At 41.8% G+C, this 26,712-nt stretch overlaps 1 protein-coding gene across 1 annotated transcript in view; it reads left to right on the top strand.

The window, feature by feature from the left end:
* Nucleotides 1–26,712, top strand: part of RALGAPB (Ral GTPase activating protein non-catalytic subunit beta) — a 63,899-nt gene that overhangs the window by 1,526 nt on the left and 35,661 nt on the right. The window contains exons 2-10 of the mRNA XM_057376713.1: nucleotides 5,294–5,506; nucleotides 5,896–6,098; nucleotides 10,113–10,276; nucleotides 10,917–11,103; nucleotides 15,517–15,648; nucleotides 16,800–16,978; nucleotides 19,306–19,454; nucleotides 19,563–19,779; nucleotides 26,476–26,677. Of these exons, the coding sequence (XP_057232696.1) occupies nucleotides 5,324–5,506; nucleotides 5,896–6,098; nucleotides 10,113–10,276; nucleotides 10,917–11,103; nucleotides 15,517–15,648; nucleotides 16,800–16,978; nucleotides 19,306–19,454; nucleotides 19,563–19,779; nucleotides 26,476–26,677 (1,616 nt within the window). The 5' untranslated portion in view covers nucleotides 5,294–5,323. The remainder of the gene's footprint in view (nucleotides 1–5,293; nucleotides 5,507–5,895; nucleotides 6,099–10,112; nucleotides 10,277–10,916; nucleotides 11,104–15,516; nucleotides 15,649–16,799; nucleotides 16,979–19,305; nucleotides 19,455–19,562; nucleotides 19,780–26,475; nucleotides 26,678–26,712) is intronic.

Raw genomic sequence — 26,712 nt, 5'->3', positions numbered from 1 at the left:
TTTTTTTTTTTTTTTTTTTTTTTTTTTTTTTTTTTTTTTTTTTTTTTGACAGTAACTTTGATGTGCATATTTGTTTATTCTGTAACAAAATACTTAAAATACCAACTTTCTGCTGGTCTTTCTGTCAGATAGGTCTTCTATTTGGCTCTTGCCATTTTTATTTTTCACCTGTTCTCTGCACTGCCTGTTGTCCTTTACACACAGTGCATGCTTTAGGCAGAGCTGACCAATTAGATGGTTTCAAAGGTGAGCTACCAGAAGGCCGGTGCTTCCTCAAGTCTGGTAAGCTTAATACCAAAGGTGTAGTTAGTCTCAGCTAGATCTACCTCACCTTCTCCAATGTGAACTTGAAGGGCAGTGGGATGAGTGRGCATATGGCAGATGTTCCCGCTCAGAATGTCACAGGGCTGAGAAAAATTGCTCATAACCTCTTTGGTTTGGGCTTTGGGGAAAGGTGGGTTGTGGCAGGATGGCTTTCTGGCAAGAGTTATTTCCTCTAGAGAGTGGATGTCAACACTGTTAGGTAGGAGAGGTCATGTTAAACAAGAGGGYTTTCTTGTTTTCCTGGAAATGCTTATCAAGCATATGTGATACCYCAGAACTTTGATTTAGACCTTTTATGTAGCTGCTTCTCTGGTTTAGGCTCTCAGTTAGGCTTTCAGTCTTCCCTGAACATCTCTCTGCTGATGGTCTTTGTGTCTCTTGTACTATTAACTATTGGCTCTGCTCTGCTTTTTGGTTCTAATAAGAGCCAAGAAGGATCCACTTTTGATACAGCTTGTCTTTGTGCTTGAAATTCTTTTCCATTGCAGGAAAACACTTCATTTTACATATGAAGCTGCTGAGCACCAAAGGCTAAATGYTCATGTTTGCCCCAGCATTTCCCTCCCTCAGTGCACATTGTCTGAGGAACTGTTCTGTACATGGGTATTGATTCCCTGACCTCTCCCCTGCACACACTCCAAACACTTCAGCTTCAGGCTCGGAGCTCCTGCACATTTCCTTCAAAGTAACTGCAGAACGTGGCTCTGTTTAGTTAAGTAATTCGCACTGTCTAACTTTAGTGATACAGGATTTTAAATATTTTGGCTGCAGCTTTTCATATTAAGTYCTTGGAAACTGAAAGTAGAACTTTATTTTTTGAGTTTTATGGGCTCATTGTTGAATTCTTTTGTGCTCACTGGCTTGTGCAGTGTTTGAGAACTGAGGATCTTGGGTCTTAAATGCTGAAACATCCAATTTCAGTGGTTTATATGGTGTTAACTACTGATTTTCCTAAGCTGAAACAGTTGGGAAGAAATACATTGAAACCCAGATTATTTACCATCCTAGGGAATATTTGAATTAATTCTCAGTTTCCTAGTAAATTATAAATATTTTAGCTTCACATGTCTTCTGTGTTTTCCTTGTTTTAATGCTGGCAATTTCTTTCCAGGTCTCTCTGTGAGATTGTGGGGWTGTTTTATTTAGTGCAACCTCCAGAAACATACAGTGAGCATACAGCATACAAGAGTGTGTGAAACTTTTGCTTGGTGAACATCAGGAGTTTATTTATTATTCTTTTCACCCCCCTTCTTAATCTTAAGCTTTCTGAGAGTCCTTAGTGATTTGAAACACAGTAAGACATATGTGTGTGTGAAATGTGAATATTCAGCTTCATGAAACTTGGGAGTTGTTCGTTGGGCCAGTGAGGGTGCWTTATTGAAGCTGAAATACAGAAGCATTGCAAAAACAGAAGTCAAAATCAGGTGTGGTGTGACAGTTGCTTTTTTGGCCTTCAGTTTGCTGTTTCTGCCTCAGTAGTTAATGACAAATACAGCCTCTTGGAAGGGGGGGAGTCCTGCTGCTGCACAGCATTAGGTGCTTTTTGTCTAAGTTATGAAGCTCTCAGTGTGTGGAAGCTGTCCGGAATATTGTCTCAAATGCTGTTGTGCAGAGACTTTCCAGCCTTTTTTAATTCTTCTCCAGTTAGAAGATGCTGTGCATACTGGATGGATTTAGTGATACTCCAATCCTGACAGATTGCAGCCATTTCCAATTCAAGTGACAGTTGGAGTCTTGAACAAAAAATAACTTCTAGTCCTTGCAAATAAAAACTTTTGGCTGCTAAATGTAGGGGGTGAATAGATTGATATCCTATAAATCCCCTTCATAAGGATTTTGCATCTGAATCAATTACTTCTTTCAGTATTCCTTGTGTATTATTAAGACTAATAGAAGATTTCTTTTACAGCAAGAGCAAAGGAAGCCTCAGATATTAATAGGATGCATTAAATAGGCTGATCATTAAATTTATATATGAATATCAGGCAGCMGGCTGTGGGTGTGTGGTACCAGCTGTTTTGGTTGTCCTGCTGCTAAACCTTGTCAACATGGTATATTGTATATTTGCTATATCTTAAAAGTGCTACTCCTCAGAAGTGTGGGTCAACCAGAAGTTTGCATCTTTGATTCATCATGGCAGGGAGCTGCATGAAGGCAGGTGATTGTCGCATTCCCCTGCCCTAGCACAATGAAGGTTTTCTAAAATGCAACAGAATTTGGGATTCCTTGTCCTTTGAGTTTTTTCTTCTAGATGAGAAAGCTCCTACATAGGCATTCCCTGCTGCTTGCTTGCGCTGTGCAGCACTTCCACATACCTGTGCAGCCTGCTCTGAGGGCAGCCACAGTGAGTGTGCTGTGCTTATCACACACTGGTAAGCTCCAGCCRTGAACTGTTCACTGCCAGTGGGAGGGCAGGTAAGGGAAGGACATGCTGCTTCAAGTCTGTTTATTTAAACCAACCTTCCTCAAATGTTTTTACAGGGTTACATGCKTCTAATGAATTTGTGTCAGAGGAGAGGGTGGAGAGTGCTTCCCCTCTTSCCTTGTGGGGCAAGGGGAAGGGTCTCTGCTCTGGGGGTAGAGRCAGAGTGCTGTGGAGCTGAGAGGGGAGGGGGAAGTCTTGTGAAGCAGATAATATCTCACTTTTGTCCCTTCTGCTTTAACTCCAGACACAAGCTGAAGGCTGAGATGGTGTTCAGGTGGGACAGAAAGGGGAAGATGAAGAGTGTCTGTGGCTATAGGATATGCAAGGGAAAGATAGCAGTATGGAAACCTAGATAGTGAAGCTAAGCAGCGACTGAAGCCATCACTGAGGATTGGGATTTTGTGGGTTTTGTTTGGTATTTTACTTTTGTGTCGTTTTTCTCTTTGATTTTTTTGTTTGGGTTTTTGGTTTAGTTTGGTTTTGGGGTTTGTGTGTGTRTGTGACTTTTTTTTTGTGTCACGGAGTTGCCATTTTTCTGTAAGCCTAAGGGTTTTGATTGCAGTGACATGAGCATTCCCCCTGCCTCTGCCCCCGGAGGAGGGAAGGTGCCTGAAGGACGCAGAGGTTGTACTTTCTGTAGGCTGCTGTTGCACTGGTTAACTCACTATCAGATTGAGCTCATGCCATTGCTGCCTCAAAGCAGGAAGGATGTAGTTTGGAAGACCATTGCTGCCTCACTTTTCCTTCTCCCTCAAAGGGAATCATGAGTCTTTTTGCATAGGTTTTGGGTATAAAATTTCAGGGAGTCAGCTAGATAGGCAGGCTTATTTAAATGGTGGCTTGTCCCAGGCTTCTTGTTTGGTTTTGGGCCAAGGAATGTCTAAGGGCAGTGTTCAGAATATTCTCTGTATAAGTAACTGGCTTCCAAGTTGTGCCAGGTAAGCGTAGCTGGCAAACTGGTCTTGGAGTGCCTTCTGTGACCGCTTGATTTGATCTGAGATGCGTCTCTTGAACATKTCTTGCTTTTCTCCTGTGCCAGCCCTGTTTTCCTTGTTCACATAGTCAACTGGCTTTGATAACGTATAAAAGACTGCCGGTTCTGGTGGGAGAGGAGGAAAGGGAACTGGCAGATGGCACAGTCCCAGCTCTAGTGGCTCAGGCTGCTGTGGTAGCACTTGCTTGAGCAGCAGTTTAATGTTGTCATGAGCCTGTACAAAGCATTCTGCTGTCAAGAGGGTTGTTTCTGCCACCTCTCTTGCCCTGGGTCCTCACTGTGCTGTTGTGTTGGCACAGCTGTTTCTCATCTGAGTTAGATCAGATCTCTGGATGTGTTTCATGTGTGGATCAAAACTGGCTGTGCATGGTGGGTGTCCCTGAGCTGCCCAGTGCAGTCCCATGATGGGATGCCTGTTCCCGGGGCAGGGGACTCTGGCTGGGCTCCCAGCCCTGCCCGTGTACTGCACATAGGTGCTCTCTGTGCAGCATGAGCCACTGCTTGGGACACGAGGATGATGCTGCCTGAGAAGGACTGTGGGAGCACAGCTTAAYTTTTGCTGCTCTAATCACCTCTCTTGGTTGCAGTTTCACAACAATGCCAAAATACCCAGCCCAAGCCCCCATCACTGCAAAAGCCTGATTAGTTCATGATCACTGTGGCTTCCTGATCTCAAACTGCAGGGAGAGGAAATGCAAACCTGCAGTTGCGCTGGGATGGTTACTGAACAGAGAACTGTGTCTAGTTCTGAGAGCGTTGCCTGGGAAATTTTGTAGTGTCTTTTCTGTCTGGAATCTATGGGACAAATGTAGATTTTTTTCAGGGAGTGACTCTGTGTGTATTGACGGTAGAAGGATTTGAAATGCACCCCAATGCCATAGATTTGGAACTTGTATGTGATGTAATGAAACTGTAAAGTGATACTGGATTTAACCTAGTGATTCCCTAAGGCTCATCCAGTCCTGAACTCACTGCAAAAAAGGGGACTCTTCATTATCACTCAATGGCATTTTTCTAAAAGCTACCAGTATTGAGTAATGCCTTCTGCAGAAGTATCTTATGAATGTAAAAGAGGCTGAATTTTTGTCTTCTGAGGTGACTGAAGTTTTCCTGGAAGTTTCCTGTATCTATTTTTAACTGCTGTTGAGGGTGAAGAAGGGAACAAGGGATGAATTGCAGCCATTGCTTCTATGAGTAGAATACTTGTAGAACCATTTTCTTCTTATCTGAATATGTCATGTAAATGAGATCATCTCTCCTGCAGAAATGGTGCAAGCAGAAGTATGAGGTGAAGTCGCTTCTCAAATTTAAGTATCTGAAATGTGCTGATAGTCCTGAGCTGAAACTTGCTGAAATGTCTGTAATCGAGCTATGTTACAGCTTGTCCGTGTTAAAAACATACTAAGGTCGAGGAATAACTGTTGCCATCTTCTCCGGGTTGTCAAATGTATGAAATGGACATGTATCTTGAATTTACAAGGGCCTCAGTTTTGCTAACTCATATCATAGACATTTTGACTAATTGTCTTTTTTTCTTCCTTGCCCCCCAGGTGTTGTTTGGATTATAGCATAGAGGCACTATGTACTCAGAGTGGAGATCCTTGCATCTTGTCATTCAAAATGATCAGGGGAATACCAGTGTACTTCATAGCTATCCTGAGAATGTGGGGAGAGAAGTGGCAAATGCAGTGGTGCGTCCTCTTGGACAAGCTTTAATTACATCATCTGTTGGAAGTGAGAGTTTACTAAAAACAGACAAAGAAGTAAGTACCAAGGAATTTATCATTTAGCACAAAACCTTTCTAATTACCTTCAGTTTTGAAGCAACAGTATTGACTTCAAAAAAAAGTCTTTGTATCGTACAAATATTTAATGGAATTTGAAAATCTTTCACCAGCAGCTTTTATATGTTCTGAAGAGTTTTAAGTTTAGATTTAAGAGATTCAGGATTTAGAGAGTGATTTGCCATTTATTCATATTCTTCATAATATCATGAAATATATGTTGATATATGTTAAACAGAATTGCCCATACAACTTAACTACAATTTTTTTTTGTTTTGCTTTGGTTTTCTTTTAGAGTTAGAACTAATGTGCTCTGACCAGTACTTCCAAATGTTTATTTTTAATAACTTTTGCTTTGTGTTTGGTAGGTAAAATGGACTATGGAGGTAGTTTGTTACGGACTGACCCTCCCTTTGGACGGCGATACTGTGAAATATTGTGTGGATGTGTATACAGATTGGATTATGGCTCTTGTGTTACCTAAGGACTCCATTCCTTTACCTGTTATTAAGGAACCAAACCTTTATGTTCAAAGCATTCTCAAACATCTCCAAAATCTCTTTGTACCAAGGTGAGTGTTAGGGCTGGGATGCTCAGGAGGCTGAGGGATTCCAGGCTATAGTCAGCAGGTAATCTGTCAGAGGACTCGTGAGGCATGGAGGCTCTTGAGCAAAGGAAGACTGCTATTGCTGCAAGCTTRGGAGGAAGGTGTTTCTTCAAAAATTTTTCAGTAACAAACTGAGTTGTTGMTGCTGTATTTAGGTAAGTAGAATCACTGATGGTTTGTAGACTTGAATGTTTACTGTCCTAAGAGCTTCAGGATTTATCTCTGTTGGATGACTGGGGGGTAGGGGGAAAGACCATCAATCACTGTGTGACCATGTGCTTTTAGTTGTAARGTAAGAGCACATCATGGCAGTCCCAACTCATGTTATTCAACATTTGACCATATTTGTGATATATTAAAGGATCTTGCAGTAAGTGACTACTSTGTGCCTGCATCTTGCTGCCTGTTAAATGGATGTGGTTATGGCTGTCCTTCACTGGTAGTTTTGAAGGAATCCCGTGGTGGAGTGCTTGCTGCCTGACATCTTTGGATGATGGTGTTGAGATAGACATGTCTYTAGGTCTTGGACACAGCTACATTGTCAGAGTGCTYAAACATCCTTACCTTGTTTGTAGTTTATGACAAGTTTACCTGCTKCTGTTGGACATATGTACTGGATGAGTAAGGTTAAATAACAGTGCCCCCTGAAAAAGTACTTACACTGAACATTGATCTGAAGTTATGTCCGTGAATCAGATCATCTGCTTTTATTGGTATTAATAGTGTATCACTGCCRGTGGCCTTCAAAGTGCTCTGCTGCACTTTACTGAAGGCTTTGTTAGTACAGGACTTTGAATAATAACTTGTGCAAATTCTTTACTATTTATTGGTTGCTTCCAAGTCTACCACCTACCCTAGCAACTGTTGCTCTTAATGTGTAGTGAAAATGTATTTTAATTCCAATTATAGGATGGTCAAGGCAAGGACACAAGTCTGAGGAAAGCAAGCTTAAGGGTGAGACTGCTGCAAGAGGTTGTCTCTAAGTGCAGAATATAGTCTGYTGTCTGGGATCCTTTATTCCCTTGGCACAGCAGAGAAGGAATGCTTCACTAGTCCACTAAATAGTTGTTTCTGTGGTCCCTTGCTTGCTCATACCTGGGGGCACTAGTAGCAGGCAGCTCAGTAATGCATCTTCTTGCATGCTGTTGGCACAAGCTGCCACTTCACCTTTCTCTCCCAAAATCACTGTTGGACCTTGATGTAGGCTRGTAGACTAGACATGGTAGCTGTTGAATCAAATAATTAAGACCTAGAGACAGGGAGGGCTGAAAGATCATTATTTTAAACACTGTCCTCATGGTATAGCTGTGCTATAGTTTTTCTTCCAAGAGCCTCTGAGGCGTATCTGAAACACTGATTTTTTCACAGCTGCTTCTGTTAACACTTGACATTCAAGTTCCTACAATGTTTTTAAGTTTTGCCCTCCAGGGAGCTGTGGTCAGAATTCACTCCAGCAACAGAACAAGTTTCTGTGCTGCAAATGAAATGCAGAACTGAGCTGTGCACRCCTGCCTTGAATAAAAGCAAAGACTCAGTCTTATGTGTCTGTGGTGGGGAAGAGSAGAATAATGGCTGGGTTTACCCAASTGAYRSAGGTTGCTGATGGGCTCATGTYGAATRCTTATTCAGGAACTGTTAKAGCAACCCTACATTGAACTGTCTCCTGGAAAAATGTTTTTGAGCTGAAAATACTAAACCTTTRTTGTAAGCGTATGTCCTGTGGAAGGTTGCAGTTAAAATAACTTCCTTCCTCATCCTGCTGCCCTGGAAACGATGTAGCTGTTGGTTTGGCTGCCTTAAAAGTGGTGGCCCAGAGTTGCGAAGATTTTTGATCTGGAGGGGAATGTATAGGTGAGGTGTGAAATGCACCAGCCTGAAGGGCCCTTCAGTGTAAATGGCATCTCAGGAGCTTGTGTACACCCATACAGAGCAGGTGTATATAGATTATTTCAGCTAAGTGCTCAGCTGAATCAAWTGTTTACATGCTCAGTCCTTGAAATGGTGTGGTGCTGAAAAATGAAACTGTGAAAGCTGGGTGAGTCAAGTTACCTTTCCKCTCTCTGCCAGAGTGACAAGAGAGATGGTGTTTGTGGCTTTTCTTCCAGCACTGGCTTTCTGTCCACCCTGAAGAAACAAACTTGGTTGACGTATTTGAGCAGTCTCTAGGCAATTCCCAGGCTTTCCGTTTCTGGCAACCCTAGAATATCTAAGAGGTCTTGAAGATGTCTTAAGCAGTAGTGGTTGTTACTGCTGTCAGATAAAGTTTCAGTGCCACAAACACTGCTGGAAGGAAATATGAGAACTCTCCCCATGTCTTGCCTCCCCAGGAGAGTGAGGTACAGATAGCCGGGTCCTCTCTAACAAAAATGTTTGGAGTTGCTTGAGAGACCATGGAGCATATAACTGCCAAAATATTTTTTTTTAATAATTTCATATGCTTCTCATGTGAAATCATGGGGGCAGTATTTGTTGGAAAGGAGTGTGGCCAAAAGCTGTAGAAATCTAGAYATCTAGAAGTCTAGAAATAGTGCAAGCAAAGCTTGCCACTGGGTTAACTGTGTAAACAAGAGGAAGTCATAGATGGACAGGAATCTTTGAGTTGCCAGCAAGATTGGCTCAGAAGTATCCCCTTAGTTTGCACATAAGCCCTTTTTTTCTTTTTTTTTGTATAGTTTCTCTTAATGTTTAGGGAAATAAGTCTTGAAGCGGCCTTGGAAGCTTCAAGCCTATATTGGTTAAGGATATATTTTGAATTAGCCAGTCTGCTCTGTTGTTGGTCACGCAAAAAGTAGGGATCTAAGCAGGGCTCGCTTGTCCCAGAATTTTTTGTTCTACAGACATGCTTGGAGTTATAGTCTAGCACTAGCATCAGCCCACCCACTGAGGTCCTGAATTGTGGCTAGTAGTTTGCAGTTTTGCATTGGATGTTGTCTTGTTTCTTGTAATCTTGTTTCCAGTACTGTGATTGAACAATTATGCTATCAAGGTAAAAGATGATAGTGTTTAGTGGACCAGCACATTCTTGAGGTTCTTGCCACAAAACATAACTTGTGGGTTATAGCACATAGGAAGTGTTCGGTAGGAATCTGGTAATATTGCTTAGTAGTGCAGTGGAAGGTAATACTTTTAGGATTTTTTGTCATCTCTTCAGTGAGTGCTGYGAGGGATAATGAAATAATCCACGGGTTGAAATGTCATACATGTATTGCATACTCTAATTTGTAAGCTCCTCTTTCACCCTTTAAAATTTAGGCTTCATCAGGTTTTTTACCAGTRTCCTCAGATCCAGTTCAGAATGTATCACATTACTATTTTGTGCCTGTTCTGCCATGTCCAGATTAACTGATGGGAAGAGGKGATGCTGCTTTGTGCTGGTTCTTCATAACTTTGTGTTGAGTGATTCAGCAATGCTAGTATGGATCTGATTATTACTACATGGAAAACCTTGAAAATATGGAATTGTTTCCTTTCTTCCTTACTTCTAACTGCKTGGATTTACAGAAAAAGATCTGGAAGGAGTCTCTAAATAGGAATGTCAGACGGAAGGAAGAAGGGATAACAGTTGATTTGGAAACGAGGAGAACTAGGAAGAATTTAAATTCATTTGCTAACAATATGTTCTCCTAGTTTTGTCACTTCTAAATTATGTATGTAATAATTCATGATGTCTCAACGGGTTTGCCATTGTTTAATAGATAAATCTCTTTGAGATGATAGATTGTGCTTGCTCTCAGTGAGTGCTTACTGTATGGCATTGAGTCTGCGTTACATAGCCAAGAGTGTTGTGGTGCATCTTGTGCTCATTCAGGCAGAGTTAGGATGCCTRGAGACAGAGGTGACATGCACAGAAGCATATTGGCTCATGTTCTTGGGTCTCACTCARTAATATTTGTTTCCTTTTGTAACTGCTGGAAGTTAGTGTTATTGGATACATCACTTTATATTCTGTTTCTCAAGCACTGTTTTCTTCTCTTGCAGGCCAGACCCGGGATCCAGTCAGATCAGACTGTGCTTGCAGGTTTTGAAAGCTGTCCAGAAGCTGGCTCATGAATCGACAATTATGGCAAGAGAAACCTGGGAGGTTTTGTTATTATTTCTTCTTCAGATCAATGACACTCTTCTAGCAGCTCCTACTGTGCAAGGTTCATGTTCATCTTCCATTTGTTTCAATTACTGGAAAATCTTTCAGCTCTTCCTGATGTTCAGCTGCCAGCAGGATGGGTGAACCCATTAAAAGCTCTTGGGAGCTACTGAAGCACAATAGTTCACTCCTAAAAATTCTGCCTCATTATTCCAAAATAAAGCATTGCCAGAAAAGACTGAATGATTTGGACTTGAGTTTGCCTAAAAGTATTTTTGCAGGACAGTGGTTTTATAAAGAAACAGTTTCAGACAATGTTGTTCCCTGTTTGTTTCATTGAAAATCTTTTGTCTTGCTGCTCAGCCTGCCTAGTGCAAAATAGTAGTGTCAGTTTTACTACTTAAAAAAAAAAAAAAGATTTCAGTATAGACAGTGTAATAGAAGTTTCAGTGTAATAGAAGCTGCCTAAGATCAGTGAGTTCCTGCTGTCCCTTATTAAACACATGTGGCTGGGCTTTATCTACTCTATTTGGTCTTCCATAAAGGCTAACTGGCTGTAGGAAGCAATCAAGAATCACTCTTAAAAATGGTGAAAAAATAAGCTTCATCTTTATGCACTTTAACCAAAACCTCCTTGGGAAAATATTTGAAGTTATTTAGTTGGAACACTAACTGAAGATGTGCTTTATTTCTGTGGTAAGGTGGCATTGCTGAGAATCTGGCTGAGAAATTAATTGGCGTGCTGTTTGAGGTGTGGCTACTCGCTTGTACACGGTGCTTTCCAACRCCTCCTTACTGGAAAACTGCCAAAGAGATGGTGGCTAACTGGCGACATCATCCTGCAGTAGTTGAGCAGTGGAGCAAGGTCATCTGTGCCCTTACATCCAGGTAGGAGAAATCCCATGGAAATTAATGCATGTATGGGGATGATCATGGTTATACATGTTTTGGAGTTGCTTATTTGTGGAATGTGCAGCAATCAAAAGTGAATAAGCAATAGTGAGAGATCTTGCTGTATCTTTGGATTGTGTGTGTATTCYTTTGTTCTGCAAGGGAAGATCAGAGTTGGATCATCTCTTACTGTGTAAGCTCAACACCTCTCTGATATCTAGCACTTTGTTGTGTGTGTGTATTGTTCTCCATCAYGGTGACTTCATCACGTGCCCTGAGGAATGACTCAAGAATATTAGTATAGMGTATTAGTATACCTCTCAAAATTATTTGGTGCTTGTTAGTGCTCRTGCTGCTGCCTCTGAGGTGACTCTTGGACTCTGCTTCGATGCTGTGGAGCTGAAACTGTGTTACGGCTGCCTGGCAGCCGTGGCAGTCAGGATGCAATGGGCCAGAGGCTGGCCACATGCTCTCCTCTGCTCTAGAGARTAGGGGAGAAGAGCTGTACCAAGCTTTGCTGGTATGGGAACAATGAGGATCATTAAATGATAGAACTGTTTWMSKTKGRAAARRMKKYYWARGWYMWYMARKYCMAMCMWTYCCCYKGSMRKKRMMARSCCMMCMRKWAMCCMWKKYCCCMARKKSCMMMWYCCCSKKKYYTTTWAWKSYTTYYWGKKRMYYCMMCMMYKSCCKKGGKWAMCYKKRSCMRKKSCYKRMMAMCYTTTYCMWYCMAWYYWARKWWYCCCYGGCACAACTTGAGGCCAYTTCYCCATGTCCTGTCCCTTGCTGCCTAGGAGAAGAGGCCAGCCCTCTGGTGSCTCCAATCTCCTTYCATGTAGTTGTAGAGARTGAGGTCACCCCTGAGCCTTCTTTTCTTCTGGCTTAAACCCCCCAGGCTTTCTTAGCTACTCCTGGTACTCCATTCTTTTCCCCACCTCCATTCCTTTCTCTRGATATTCTCCCATCCCCTCAATGTCCTTCTTGTCATGAGATTTGGAAGTGCCTCACTAGGACAGTCACTGTTCTGATCCTGCTGCCACACCATGGCTGCTACAGGCCAGGTGCCCTTGGCCTCTTGCCCACCTGGGCACAGCTGGCACTTGTTCAGCTGCTGTYGATCAGCACCCCCAGGGCCTTTCCTGCTGGGCACTTCCCAGCCACTGCCCCAAGCCTGTAGCTCTGTGCATGGTTATTGTGACCAATCACTTTGCCTTGTTGAACCTCATAGAGTGGCTTCAGCCTCTTAATCCAGCATGTCCAGTTCCCTTTAGAGATCCTTCCTGCCCTCCAGCAGTTCAACTGCCCACCTCAGTGTCACCTGCAAACTGACTGAGGAAACACACATCTAGGGGTTGCAGGAGAGTTTCAGCTGTAGTAGAAGGCTCTAAATAGTGAGGGGAGTCTCATTGCCCTTAATGTTGAGGTCTTTTTGGTATGAAGTCTTGGTGGGACAAATCTCAGCCTCTTGGAGGAAAGAACTGAATTAATTGCTGGTAAGAGGATCTGGGTCTTATCCCAGCTCTTCTGAAATACCAGTAACATTTCTGTGAAAGTTCAAAGATGCATTAAAATTGCTGCATTGTGAAATACTCAATAGTGTATTTTTCTGCATGTGTTTATTTTAACTCTGAAAACTTTTGCTTTGAGTTACCTCTCAAAATGTGAAGTGTGGATGGGTTTTTCCAGGTTATGCAGCTACTTGTTAAACCTGTGGGAAATAAAGCTGCAATACGAGTTCTGTGTATTTCCCACRCTATTTCTTTAGCTATTTTTAGCTTGTTAGATGTAGTGTTACGCAACAGAAAATACTTTATGATTCACTGATCTGAAAAGAACAGTTCTGTCTCAAAACATGTGTTAGTGTTCTGCACCATGCACTGTGCCTACACTTTCACTGTTGACTAACAGTCTTGGTTCTGTTGGTGCACAAGAATTTGCAGGATTTCTTGAATGTTTTAATCTGTGTTCAGTAATGTTGGTTTATGCCTGATACATGGAAAATTAGGCTCCTCTGAGGCTGGCTTTAAGTTCAGTGGTATTTTAAGTTGCATTTTTAATATTTCAGTTAAGCTCCAGCTTCAAAGAGTTAATGTTTTAGTAAATGGTTTTTTAGAAAACAGTGTGAATTGAGTTATTAGCAATAAGCWAAAAGTAAATGTTTGAAATTAAAACCATATGGAAAATTGCATTTGGAAATCTGTATACATATGCARTCTTAATTTGTGTCTTTAGCTATGATTTCATATCAGGATGAAACTGGAGTCTTGATTGTGTTGTCATACCAATAGATACTACTTTTAACCCATACCAATAGATAGAACTTTTAACCCATCAAGGTTGCTTTAAGTATATTTTATCTGTCTTGGATGTGTGGCTTAAAATTTGTCTTCCATCATTCTTGAAAATGTACCATTTTTCATTAAAGATTTGGCCATACTCTTTGAAAAACTGGTTTCYTGCAATCATAGGGAGAACTGAAGCAGTGTGCTGCATTGCCAGGCAATGGTGTGGAGCATGACCATGCATAGGGTTGGGCTAGGCTCTTTTGGGTCTTTCAGAGCCAGGTAATTCCTCAGCAAAAACCTACCATGGTATCATGCCTCTGGGTACTAAATGTAGATGGACACGGGGCTGGAGAGTATTTACTACCTGATACAGATGTGTGTATTTCTGGTATTAAGGAAACTTCCCAGTCTGACCATTCCCAAGACTCTCTGGCAGTCGCTCTCCCACAAGCAGCACCTTCAACTGCTGGGACTGAAGCCCCTTTGCAGCAGCAGCTCCAGTGAGCCAAGGAGTGTCCTGCTCGACTCCTGCACTCCCCACTGTCACTGTCAGTGAGGTTTCCTCACTGATTTGGCCCCAGGCTTCCCATGAGAGTCTCAGATGTCTTGTTCCATAAAGCCATTTATTCCTGGCACAGTAAGTCAGAAACAGCTTGAGTTGGTGTCTCCAAGGAGCAGCTCCAAAAAAAAGACTCCCAGGCTGTTAYCCCCTCACAGTCCAAGGGATCAGTCCAAGCCCGTGTAAGTCTCAGCTCTTCCTCCCTAGTCCTCAGCTCCTGCAGTGTCTCTGAGTGTCTGAGCACCTGGCTGGGCCACAGGTCCCATACCCTTTGTTTTGCASAGGCTCAGCAGTTCCCAGGCTCTTGACCCAGACTCCCTTCAGGGAGCTCAGTCTGCAGCTGTCACTGCAGCTGCACCACCAGCTCCTGCACTGAATGGATTCTTCATCATCTTTGCATCTGGAGGAGGCCTCATGTCTTAAAGCTCTTTTGCTTTTCTATCCAGGCCAGGTACWATTAACAGGCTATGATTCAGACACTTGTGTTAATTGGCTGCAGGTTACTGTAGTGCCCAGTGCTGTGAGAAGTGGAAGATGGAAATTCAGCCTGTTTAATTCTTGGTTTAGGAGTCAGCCATAGAACTACTTCTCTCCTCCTCCTAGTTATAATGACTTTATCTCTATAAAACTACATGGCTTTGTAAGTGAGCAAGGATGTATGGGACATTTCTTGACCATTACAAGGAAGTTAGCTTAGGGAAGACACACAGACTGATTTCTGGGAATGCTGGGATATTGAGAAGGTGCAATGCTTATCTCTTCCATTCCTTTRGAGAACATCAARTCTATATTGATCAGGGAAATTAAAYTGTARTTTGKTGAAGCTGGCTATGAAGCAGGGGTCAGGTTAGATAGCAGGAGCTCACTGTAGGTCACTGGTGACTCTTCAGGTAGTTACAGCTCTTCTAGAGAAAGGTCTGCTTTTGTCCAAGCATTGTTCTCATGGCACTGGATCACTGTGAGACCCTCTGAGGGTTTGCTCTTTGCTGGTCTGTAGCTCCCAGCCTCTGGCAGATGTGGTGCATCTGTTTTGAAGAACTCACTAAATTGTGGGTTACAGGTCCTGTATGGCWTGTMGGTCAACTGTGAGTGCTGCTCAGGRTGMTGAGCTACAGTACAGTCAACAGTCATGAGCTGGAATTGAGAACTGTAACCTAATATGACTTGATAGTGTCATTAAATGCTTGAGCTAAAGAGCTCTGAGGGTAAAGGCTTAAATTCCTTATTTTTTATTTTTAATTTTTCCCCTCTTCCTTCTCATGTAATATGCTGTCAGATGTGCTTGTGGCTGTGATAATTGGTGACCCCTCTGGCTAAGGGACAGGAGAGCTGCTGAGGGGTGTTACATCTTAACAGCTCTTGGGTTTGGCTGGAGCTTTAGGAAGGATCTAGGAGTGCCCCATCCAAAGCTGCAAGAGGGTTGAGTGATTGGATAAAATGGGGATCTCTAGGAAAACTTGGAATGTTGAATTGTTGTCTGTGTGCTCACCTGTGGGCTGTTGATAACTTTGGGGCTCAAATAACTTTGGAGTRTGAGCTGAAGGAGAGGTCTGACTTGCTTTCTAGGTTGCTGCGTTTTACATATGGACCTTCATTTCCTCCATTTAAAATTCCTGATGAAGATGCTGGTCTGATTCCTCTTGAAATGGATAATGAGTGCGTTGCACAAACTTGGTTTCGCTTTTTACATATGCTGAGGTATTGTAATTACAGTCATCCATTGTTCCTATCCTTGCATCAGCTCTATACATTTGCATGACAAATGAAACATTTCTCTGGAGGTTGCCAAGATTGAGCACCTAAACAGAATAAAATAAGAGTTGTTGTGCCAGTGCCCTACAACAGTTCAGGGCAGTCCTTGAGTGGTGTTGTTCAACTTTGAGTTCTGACTCTTTCAAAGTGTAAACTGGGGGTATCAGTTAATTAAAAGCTATTTTAGCTATTTGGCATTTTGTAGGATCTGAATAACAGGAGTTGAATAGAATTTTGTTTCTCTGAGATAGCAAACAGGAAAAGCAGAACAATAGTTCTGAGAGATGTATACGACTTCCATTTGTTCCCCAGGGTATTTAATTTAGCCTTCAAAAGTTTATTTTTAAAATGGTGTTTCTCTTTAATTTTATGAAGAAATCTATACAGTTAATTTTAACAGATGTGTTAATCTTTTAAATGTACAACTGAACCAAGTGCTCTGTTTTGTTTTAAAGATTTTTGGACATGATATTATGTGGCCAGAATATTAAACAATTCATATTAAATGCTATTTAGTAGTTAAAGCTAGATAAATGTTAGACTATTAAAAGTGTATTTCTTAAGTAACTAAAAATTTTTTTTCTTCATTTGTAGTACTARTATCACCAGTACTGTAGTCTCCAAATTTGAATTTTCAGATTTCCTGTTTCAGGATTTGAGTCAGTCAGGAAAAATTGCTCAGACTTTTACAGTCCACTCCCCTTCTTGTCACTGTTTGACAATATTTAATTTGTTGCTTACCTTTCTAGAATAACTTCAACAATGTAAGGAACTCTTAACTGGGTTTGAAAGATCTCATAAGTAATTAATATTACTGCAATAATTCGTCTAGAAAGTGTATGCTCTGGTTTGTTTTATTTTACTAAAATTATTCAGTGTGTWTGGGTCATGTCTGAAAGGAAGGCAGTTAAATACTGCCAGCCACGGAAATGAAAATTGCCTTCCTGYGCTGGAGTAACAGCTAAAATGTGTTGATGTTGGGTGCTGGATTGTGGTGTTATTTAAATGCCTTAAACTATTGCATCTTCAGGTAATTTTAGAATCTTGACAGCTGTTATTGAACTGACTAATGTATATTTTGCTCTTTTTGTGTGCAGTAATCCTGTGGATTTGAGTAACCCAGCCATTATTAGCTCTACCCCCAAATTTCAGGAGCAGTTTCTGAATGTGAGTGGGATGACTCAAGAACTGAATCAGTACCCCTGCCTTAAACATCTGCCTCAAATATTCTTCCGTGCCATGCGTGGAATCAGCTGTTTAGTGGATGCATTCCTAGGTAATGCTTTTGTCTTGCCCATAGATAGCTAGGAATACTAATTAGTCATTATTTTATTCTCTTTATATCTATGTTCTCCATAAATACAGCAATAACAATTCAGCCTTTGCAGGTATATCCTGGAATTGATAAGGAGGGGATCTCAGATAAGTTCTAAAAAAACCTGTATGCACACAGTAACATTTGAATGCATGAAGTTGTAGATAGCTTTAGTTTCAAATGCAAAGTAAATCAGAAATCTAAAATGAAACCAGRGATCTCTTTCCCAAACAAGCCTTCTTTTCCATTTAATCACCAATGTAAGTGCTATGCTTTAGCATGTTGTGAGCCAGTGTGTTTTTAGTATTTGTGGCAACTGCTGTTTGAAGCAGGTGTTGAATCTGAATAAGGTGTTGAATCTGGACTGTCATCTTCATACCTTTGTGAGAATTTCACTTTACAGTTAGTGGGTGACTACTACTGTTGAGTAGAAAAGTTGTGGTTCTTTGTATCTGCTGGTAACGGAGTAGCTCAGATTAGAATGAAAAGTAAAGCAGATGTAAGCATTGATTGGTCAGTTTTAAGTAACAGGATGGAGTACCTGAAATTTAAAGTGTTATGCTTAGTACGCTTCAGACTTCTTGAAAGTTGTTCAGGGAAATCATGCTACTGTAAACTCRGAAGAGCTGCCTGTCTCCAGCTGCTTTTCTGCTTAAATGTGTGTAAACAAATGTCATCTGCCATAAGTGTGAGCTGATGTGAGACTGCAGGACACTCGAGTGGATACATAAACAATATTAGAAGAAAGGCTGCCTGTGGAATGAGACTGTYAGCCTGGAGAAGAGCAGGCTCTAGGGATGCAGAAGGCAGGGTTCAATTAGACATTGGGAAGGAATTRTTCCATGYGAGGATGCTGAGGCTCTGCCTCAGACTGCCCAGAGAAGCTGTGGCTGCCTCATCCCTGGAAGTGTCCAAGACCAGATTGGATGGGACTTARAAGAAMGTGGTCTAGTGGAAGGTGTCCCTGCCTGTGACAGGGGGTGGAATGGAAGGTCTTTAAGGTCCCTTTGAACCCAGACTATTCTGTGGTTTTATGAATCAGACACTTGGGACTTCCAAAGATCTCGTAGCAAGGTGAAGCACCCAGGATGATAATAGCCCACCTGGAGTGCAGAGACTGAGAGTATGATGCACTTGGGCACAGGACAGTTCTCAGTGAAATTAAATTCAGGCTGTAGGTATGGATTGGGAGAGTGTGCTCAGGCAGAGTTGAGAGCCACAGAAACCCCTTCAGTGATGGCTGGTGGGAGAGCTCATTGCCTTCTGTCTTGAGTGCTAAAGCACTGGGTTTTATGTTGCCCTCCCTGGTACGTACATGATGTGTTTGGTAAAATACTGCACCCTCTTTTCCAGCCAAATGTACCAAAACAGTAGGTTTCATAGTGCATACTCTGCCTGAGGTGTAACRCTGATGGCTTAGCAGGAGCAAGTTGTTCTGTAATGTGATGTGAAAAGTGCTTGGGTGCTTTAATTAACATGGTAAAAAAACCTGTGTCGAATTCTCAACCACATTCCAGTTCCCTGCTTCATTTTTCAAATGGATTGCAAGGGTATTGGTGTTCATTAAAATGGGCAGAGGTGGTGTTTGTCGCTTCACGTTTTGCAGATGTTGAGTTGCTTTTGAGTCTGACTGAGAAYAGCTCTGTACACTGTGAGTTTCCCTGAAGCAGGATAAAAACTGATCTAATGTCCTACCGCTGCCAGAAAAATTATAGCTTGCTCTGCTTTTTTACTTTCATGTGTACTGCCTTAATATTTGACTGTTCAGTGGCTGATTCAGCACAAAGCCAGCAAAAAGCTGTATGGTGGATGGTTTTCATCTTAATTTAGTGAGCTAAGGTGGCTTTAAGGGCCAGCCATCTTAGGGATGTCTCAGTAAAAGGTGTGGGAGTTTGATTGGGAAAGAAAGGCAAAGATGAGAGCCATCTAAATTTCGACAGGAGTGAGCTGTGAAACGCTCTTTGGCGAGTGAACCTTGCTCCTTTCCCTCTGCCTGGCTTCTAGGCTGGTTCCTCCCATYTATCATTTTCCAAAGCCTTAAGGTGTGGGCGGTCCTTTGGTGGTTYTTTATCAATTGCTTATCTGATGTAATTGTACTGCACATTTGCTTGTGCATTTATTTCTGCTAATAGTAAAAAGGGAGAGGTGTGTTTTTGCTACGGCTGTTTAGGGAAACAGAGGTAAGGAAACATGGCTATTGACCAAAGGCTCCAATGCTTACTAATGGCCTACTCTGCTGTGAGCCCATGGAATTCTYACTGAAAGCCTGCTTATTTTCTGCCCTCCAGGCATTTCCCGACCCCGGTCAGACAGTGCACCACCCACGCCAGTGAACAGGCTGAGCATGCCCCAGAACACTGCTACCAACACCACCCCACCCCATAACCGGAGGCATCGGGCAGTGACTGTGAACAAAGCAACCATGAAAACAAGCACTGTAAGATTGCATACTCTGCGTTTGAGTAGCTGACCCTTTGGATTGTTTCCTGTTAGAGGAAGTAATTTCCTTGATTTTAGGAGCTGATCTGTTCTTCTGTTCAAACAGGTAACTACTGCACATGCTTCAAAAGTGCAGCACCAACCCTCCTCTACTTCTCCACTCTCTAGCCCAAACCAGACAAGCTCTGAGCCTCGGCCACTTCCAGCTCCTCGCAGGCCAAAGGTTAACAGCATTTTGAACCTCTTTGGATCATGGTTATTTGATGCAGCATTTGTTCACTGTAAACTTCATAATGGAATAAACAGAGACAGCAGCATGACTGGTAAATATTACAAAAATAAATACACTTTCCTTGTTTTATTGACATTTCCTACCTGCAATATTAACACATGCATAATCCAAAAAAAGTAAAATCTGAAGTGTTCTGTTGTGTTTAACTCTCGAGCTGAGCCATCATCTGCTATTAGCTGAGGAGGTGTTTGGGGATTTCAAAGTTTAAAAAAAAAMCCACTTTTTACTATTAGATACTCACTTGTTCTAACGTGCATGGCACTTCTAATTATGATACTGGTGAAAATGCTATTTAGTGAAGGAAATCATATGGCAGGAATGTACTTCTTAATTTGAAATGTGCTTGAGTRTCTTCTATTAATAGCAACTATTTATAGTGACTCTTTAATATTTGAAAAATTGTCCTACAGCACTCCAAATATTGCACAAAGTGGCACTTCTCCTTGGTTTTGGAGAGTGTTATGGAAACAGGAGTCCTTAAAATAGCTAGAGAAGTTGCTGCCTATCAGAGATGGTTGTTGTGTGTTTCCCTAAATGACCTGGTATCAYTGTTGTCTTCAACCCTTAACTGCCAAACTTATTTTTTCTCTGGTGTTTTGCTCGGCTGCAGAGGTTAGATGTTTTGAGATATCATAGCAGAATTAGTGATCTGCTCAGACACGCTTTTTAGCTCTCATCTTACTTTCGGTGATAATGTTCATAAAAGAATCTTTCTTACTCCTTGCATTTTTTATGTTTCTGGTGTATTTTAAATGTCTGCTAACTTCTCCAAGTTATCTATCTATCAGTCAGTCTGTCAGTAGCTCACCAGCCTAAGAAAAGTAGGGGAAAGACATTTGTTGTAGCAAATTGGATGTATAGTGGGACTTGACAGCAGCAGTTAAACTGGTGATTCTCTATGTTTACTGTGTCAAATTCCTGTGTGAAGGCTTAGGATTTGGGATCTTCTAAAGGTATGTAGTACATGGTTTTTGAAAGTGTTCGTTGTGGATTTCTGTGGGAGGAACTTGGGGTTTCTTGGTAAAACACCTATGACTCGTGAGTAGGAAAACTGCTGAGCTTAGGAAGGAGCAAGGCACCAGGCATCGCAGATCAGATTCCCAAAACAAAAGCTTTCTATTTGGATTGCATATAATATATTTCTGCATTTGGTGCTTTTCAGATTGATTAAATAATTTTAATTTTGGCATAACCTGTTTCTTGAGCAATTTTAATGAAGTGCTTAACCTGTAAAGGATGTCAACTAAGATGCTGCTTATGTAACAGTGTCAGCTGTAAAGAGAGGTGTTGTGATCTTGTGATGCTGGCAGAAGTACACAGTCATCTAAAATCAAAAGGATTAATTTGCCTGAAGGGGTTCCAGGGCCTTCTATTCATATGTGCAATRTCTTCAATTACCTAACAGCAACTAAAAAACTGTTGTGTTGCTAACCTTACAGAGAGATTTACTGTCTTTCTGAAAACTGGCCACTGCTGTTTGGAATTGACTTAGTTCTGTTCCTCCTCTGTGCTCTTTGAGCTGTCTGTAGTGAGACCATCTCACGATCTTCTGTGTATGAGCAGCAGTGGTTCTGAGAGTGATGTTGGTGAAGTCCCAGGAACCTTACTGCTTTTTTAGTGATTTGGAAGACAGAMTTGACTTACAGAAATGTAGTCAAGTCTGCTGCCCTTGCAGGGTGGTGTTATTGCGGTGCTGGTCACGCTAATGCCAAGATGGGCTGGCTGATGGAGAAAGACCTGAGGATGGATCCCTACTGCTGAAACTCTGTAGAGTGGCCCCAAACTCTGGTTGCCTGATTTAGCCTTTTGCTCACCTTGTGCCTCAGATGGGAAAATGARCAAGACACGTAAAAGGCAAATCCCCTGGAGTTTCTGCTGACTTGAAGCATCAGCGTCTTTTGAATGAGTTTTAAATCCAAATAGAAAGTTTCTGTTCTGGGAATCTGACCTGTGATGCCTGATGCCTCCACGTGTTTTCCTCCTTGAGCATCATAAGGCAGGAGGTGCTATGCTGGCTGATGAGATGGGCTGGGAGGGTTCTGATGGGCTCCATCACAGAAATGGGGYCCATCAGTAACAATCAGATCTTTCTATTGTGCCCATCCACCTGCTCCCACTACCCAGGGTAGATGTGGCTTGAAGGAGGAGAGCCAGCAGAGAAGGGACAGTTAGCTGCCACAGTCCCTACCCTTAGGAAAGATGTACAAAACTACTACTTTACAGTTGCGGTTTGGCTGTTCCTGTATGCCGTGGTCCATCTGCTGTCCTTTGTAGCCGTGATACTTTAGCCACTAGCTGGAATATTCTTACCATGTCTGACACTGCTGTTGATAATCTTAGCTTTAGCTTCAAGAAGCACTGTTCTTTTTATGGGTGCTTTAAATGATTTGATTGGAARGTGTCTGCACTTAAAATCAGCTTTGCCATGTGGTATGGTCTTCCACTGGCCCACACACACTATTTTTTTTTTTAGGTCTAGAACTGTGTAAGATTTCGGCAGCTTTAAACCTTTCTAATGTTTGCTTTGTTTCAATGCCACAGTTAAGAATTCCTTCTCTTTTGGCCTGATAYGGCTTCTTTGTTTACCTGCTGGCTGGAGGACTGAGGACCACTTTGCAAAAGTTACAACTTACTGTCCTGTAGAGACCCTCATGCCCCGGGACACCTCTGTGATGCTGCATTTTCTAGWGTGTATTTCTTGCTCCTCTTGAGTGGCACAGTCTCAGTGAGAATCYGTATGATGTGATTACCAAAGAGATTCATGAGCTCAGTGCAGTGCCTACTGCACAGGTGACYCTGTGGATGAGCCATGGTCTCAAACTCTAGTTCAGAATTTTGTTTGGTTCTTTTAAACAATTCCTRCTGACTCACATGGCCAAGCATATTATTTTTCTCCCATCTTACAGCACACCTCTTTGATGAGCTCTAGGAAATAAAGAGCAMTTGGTCAAGGCTGATGTGAATGAGTACCCTCCTATCCTTCCTTTTTCCCTTGTCCTGGGATCTCATGTTTTACCTCTGGAACTCTTCAACCTTCAGAAAGGAAGTACTGAAAAATGATAGGTGGAAAAATGTCCAGCTTTCTGTAGATCTTGAGATGAAAAGCTATGTAAATGAGTAGAAGGGTACCTGAACTTGTTCTACTTGGCCCTGCTTACTGGAGAGGGCTGATTATCTCCAGAGGCCACTTCAACCTCAGTCCTCCTGGTTTGGTCAGATTAACTGCTGCCTCATAGTTTTTCAACTTCTGTCATTTTCATGGGTGAACTTGTACCAACCCTTGACTGGATAATTGTAGGTGTTCCATWTTTGTGGTTATTTTGGTTTTGTCTGTCTTTGGGAAGAGAGAATTGTTCTCTCTCAAGATTAGCTGGAAATCGTGTATGCAGTTGACTGATGGAGGTTATCACCTAGAAAGCAGTCRTTCCATTTGCTTTTTGAGCCCTCTCCCTCAAAGTAGTCCTGTGTCATTGTTTGGATTCTGAAGCAGAGCATTGGTCTTGCCACCACTGGTGTGATGCTTCTGGGCCTTGAGTGTCTTTATCAAGTTTTAGTTTCTGCACCCAGACCTTGATGATGAAACTTTATGGTGGGCAGCTGATAAACATCACTGTGTTGTGAGAAAGTTAAAATGGCCTGTTGAAAGATGCATAGGTRGTTTGAAAACAGCTGGATCCTGCTGGCATAGTCATTAGAATTAGATGGGTGTGTGTGGTATTTATGTAGCTGATAATGTGGGATAAATAGATCCCTGTGATAAATAACACCTTCATAAGAAATTGGTTATGGAGCCTGTATGAGGTGGACCCAAGAATGATAGCTCGATGGTGTGTGTATGTGTGCCAGGGCAGGTGCAGTGGCAGGATGTTTCAGACAAGCTTTGCCATACAGTGCATGCAACATTACCTGCTGTCCTCAGCCTTTGAGAATGGGGAAAGGCCTGCAAGCACTTGGTGCCAGCATTTCAGCAACTGAATTTTCCAGTCTGATGGGTTCATTCTCAATCCTTGTGCCTAAAGGGTGCCAGCTCTGCAGTTTATAGCAGCTGAAGAAGATAGCTCAGGGGTTTGCTGGTATCACCCACAGGCTGTTGGCAGTGGGGAGCMTTGGGGTATAGCATTACCCGACCTCTTCCAGCCCTGCTGTCATTAATGTCCCATAGAATATTTCTGGGGCTCTAGGAACAAATTCTRAGCAGTCCTGACTGACAACATCGTGGGTCCTGCTGAGGGGCTTGGTTACATGTCTGACCCTGTCTGTTCAAAGAAGTAGCTCTTCCCAGGTGCTGGATAGTATCTGGCTGCTGGAGTCCTTACTCTCTTCTTTCTCTGGATATTGTTTGAGATGTTAATATTTCTGGGAGTGTTSTACCTTTTGTTTCTGCTTTGGAAAATTGTTAATGGAGCTGGTGGTCAGGGGAGGCATTCTCAGGTATCCTTGTTGTTAGAAACTTGGCTCAGGGAAATGGGAGCTGTAATACTGTCGGGAACTCCTGGTTTGGAAGCAGGAGTACTGCTYTGAGGAGACTGCTGGTAAGTAACTTTCCCCCTGCAAGACATACCCCAATTCACAGGAGCCTGAGGAYAGCCTGGTGTATGCTCCATGTGCAGTGTGACATGGGGACAGGTCTGGGAGTTGAGAAGGGGTAATACGTCCTGTTAAAGAACTGATGTGTGTTGATATGAACAGCTCTAAATCTTAGTATTTTGTAACTTTTTGTTCATTGTTTTGCATGGTACTTTCAAAACCATAATTTTGGACCTGTATGCCAATTTCCTATGTGTTTAACGAGCTTGCTGTATCATAAAGCTTTTAATCTATTTTTTAAAAAGCTAAAAGCTTCTTAACTTATATTACAATTTCATCATCTTAAAAGTATTTTATAACTACTGCTGTCCTTTGATTTGTTTCCATTTTATTTCTATTATCTTGCAGCATCTTTTATCCAAATTCTTCTTTCTTATAAATCTTGTAAGTAGGAACCAGTAGCTTTTCCTTAATTGCAGTCATGCTTTTCTTTTTCCATAATCCCATATTTTATTTGTAAATTCATTCTCATTGTCTCTTGTAGCTTTTGCACTTTTACTTAAAAAAGACAAGTAATTTTTTTGTGTGTGTTTTTGAATGGGGAGGATTGTTGGCAAAAGCAAATTAATCTGCCTGAATCAGTCCCATCTTTTTTTGTACTTTAGTCTGTGATCATGTCATGAATTTCAGGACTTTGCACTAACCATGTTTTTTTTTACTTAAAGCTTATTTTACAGACCTAGTGTTTGATTTGTATGCATTGTGCATGTAGTGTTTTTTTCCAACTACAGTATATTGCTGGATAGCTTATTCAGGACAAAAAATGGCTCATGGGAAGATGCATAAAGATTTGTGCTTATTTGCTACTTATCATCATGAAAATTTGTAAGGTAAACATAGGTTAAATGATGAATTTGAAGATAAAAAAATWAGGAGTAGACACTTGTCATTAAGACAATTCCTTTAAAACAAAACGAAAAAGCACCTTTTCTGTAAATTATCGGGTATTCCAACTGCTAAARTGTTGCATGCCTTTGTTTGCAAGACTGACTGTGGACCTGCTGTTTCCCAGTGTCCCAAAGCTGAGACAGAAGTAGTTCTCTTTTGCTGGTAGAAACACATAGGTGTGATTCTCTCAGGAGCATGCATTGTCTGCTGTTTGTTTTTCTAGTTTATGAAAGTTTTGGAAATCCATCTAGTCTTAGCTAAAAACAAGAACACATTTTTTATGATGTTAGTCATCCTTAGAGTGAAGCTATTCAGGAAAAAGAAAAAAAATTGAAAAAAAAATCACATTGAGTGCAGTATGTATTTTGTTTTGGTAGCCATTCTGGAAGAAAGGATTTTAGCCAGTAGAGTGAGTAGTCTCATATCCACACGATGCTKATGTGTGAAAGGGAGACCAGAAATCTCTCTAGAAAGGCATGGATTGGAGTGGTGTGGGCTGGCAGAACTTGGCTGTGGGGAGGGAGCATAGTATGGGCAGAACCAGCTTAGGTCACAGTGGGCTGTGAGAGGGTCATGGAGCTATTGTGGGACAGGGAGCAGGAGACAGGCAGCCTTGGTAGCTGCTGTCTGGAGAGAAAGACCAACTTAGGAGAATGGGATTCCACAACCTTCTCTTTTTCATTTGGGGTCTTATTTTTTTTTTTTAATGAGTATTTTTGTACCACAAAACAAACTGCTGGATCAATTTTTTTTTTTTTTTTTTTAATGAGTATTTTTGTACCACAAAACAAACTGCTGGATCAAAGCTGCTTGGTGTTCAGGGAGGCATGAAATGAGTTGGCCAGCTGGAAGTTAAGCACTTCCGTGGAGGTCATTGTAATGGCACCATTGAATGTTTTTTTGTTTTTTAAGGGAGCAAGGCAAGCTGGCATTTCATTTTTGTGGGAACAAGAACTAGGTGAGGGAGACMCTTGCTCTTCAGAGAGGGTAGGAAGTAAGAAGATATAAGTATGCTCTTTCCAGCAAAAAGTTGGGACAGTCTCTAGGATATGGTCAGTTGYTGTCATTCTTATGAAGAAAACAAATTAGGTATACCCACAAATACTTCCTAAACAGAGGCACTGGCTCAAATACAGTGAACTAATAGCTTCATTTTAACTACTAAATTKGACTTGATCTTTGTGTCCAGGATCCCATGAGCCTATTCTGTACATTAACATGCACAGTAAAATGCTGTTTTTTCTCTTCCCAGCTATAGCGACCCAGGCTAGTGTGGAGTTCCGCCGGAAAGGATCCCAAATGTCTACAGACACTATGGCTTCCAACCCCATGTTTGATACCAGTGAATTCCCAGACAACTATGAAGCGGGAAGGGCAGAGGCGTGTGGGACACTGTGTAGGATATTTTGTAGCAAGAAGACTGGGGAGGAAATATTACCAGCTTACCTATCCCGGTACTAACCTGTTTTCCAGTTGCTTTATTGATGTA

Source organism: Malurus melanocephalus, unplaced genomic scaffold (genome assembly GCF_030028575.1).
Source record: "Malurus melanocephalus ecotype Western Australia unplaced genomic scaffold, MMel_1.1 scaffold_287, whole genome shotgun sequence".
Lineage (NCBI taxonomy): Eukaryota > Metazoa > Chordata > Aves > Passeriformes > Maluridae > Malurus > Malurus melanocephalus.
This window is presented reverse-complemented; position numbering and strand designations above follow the sequence as displayed.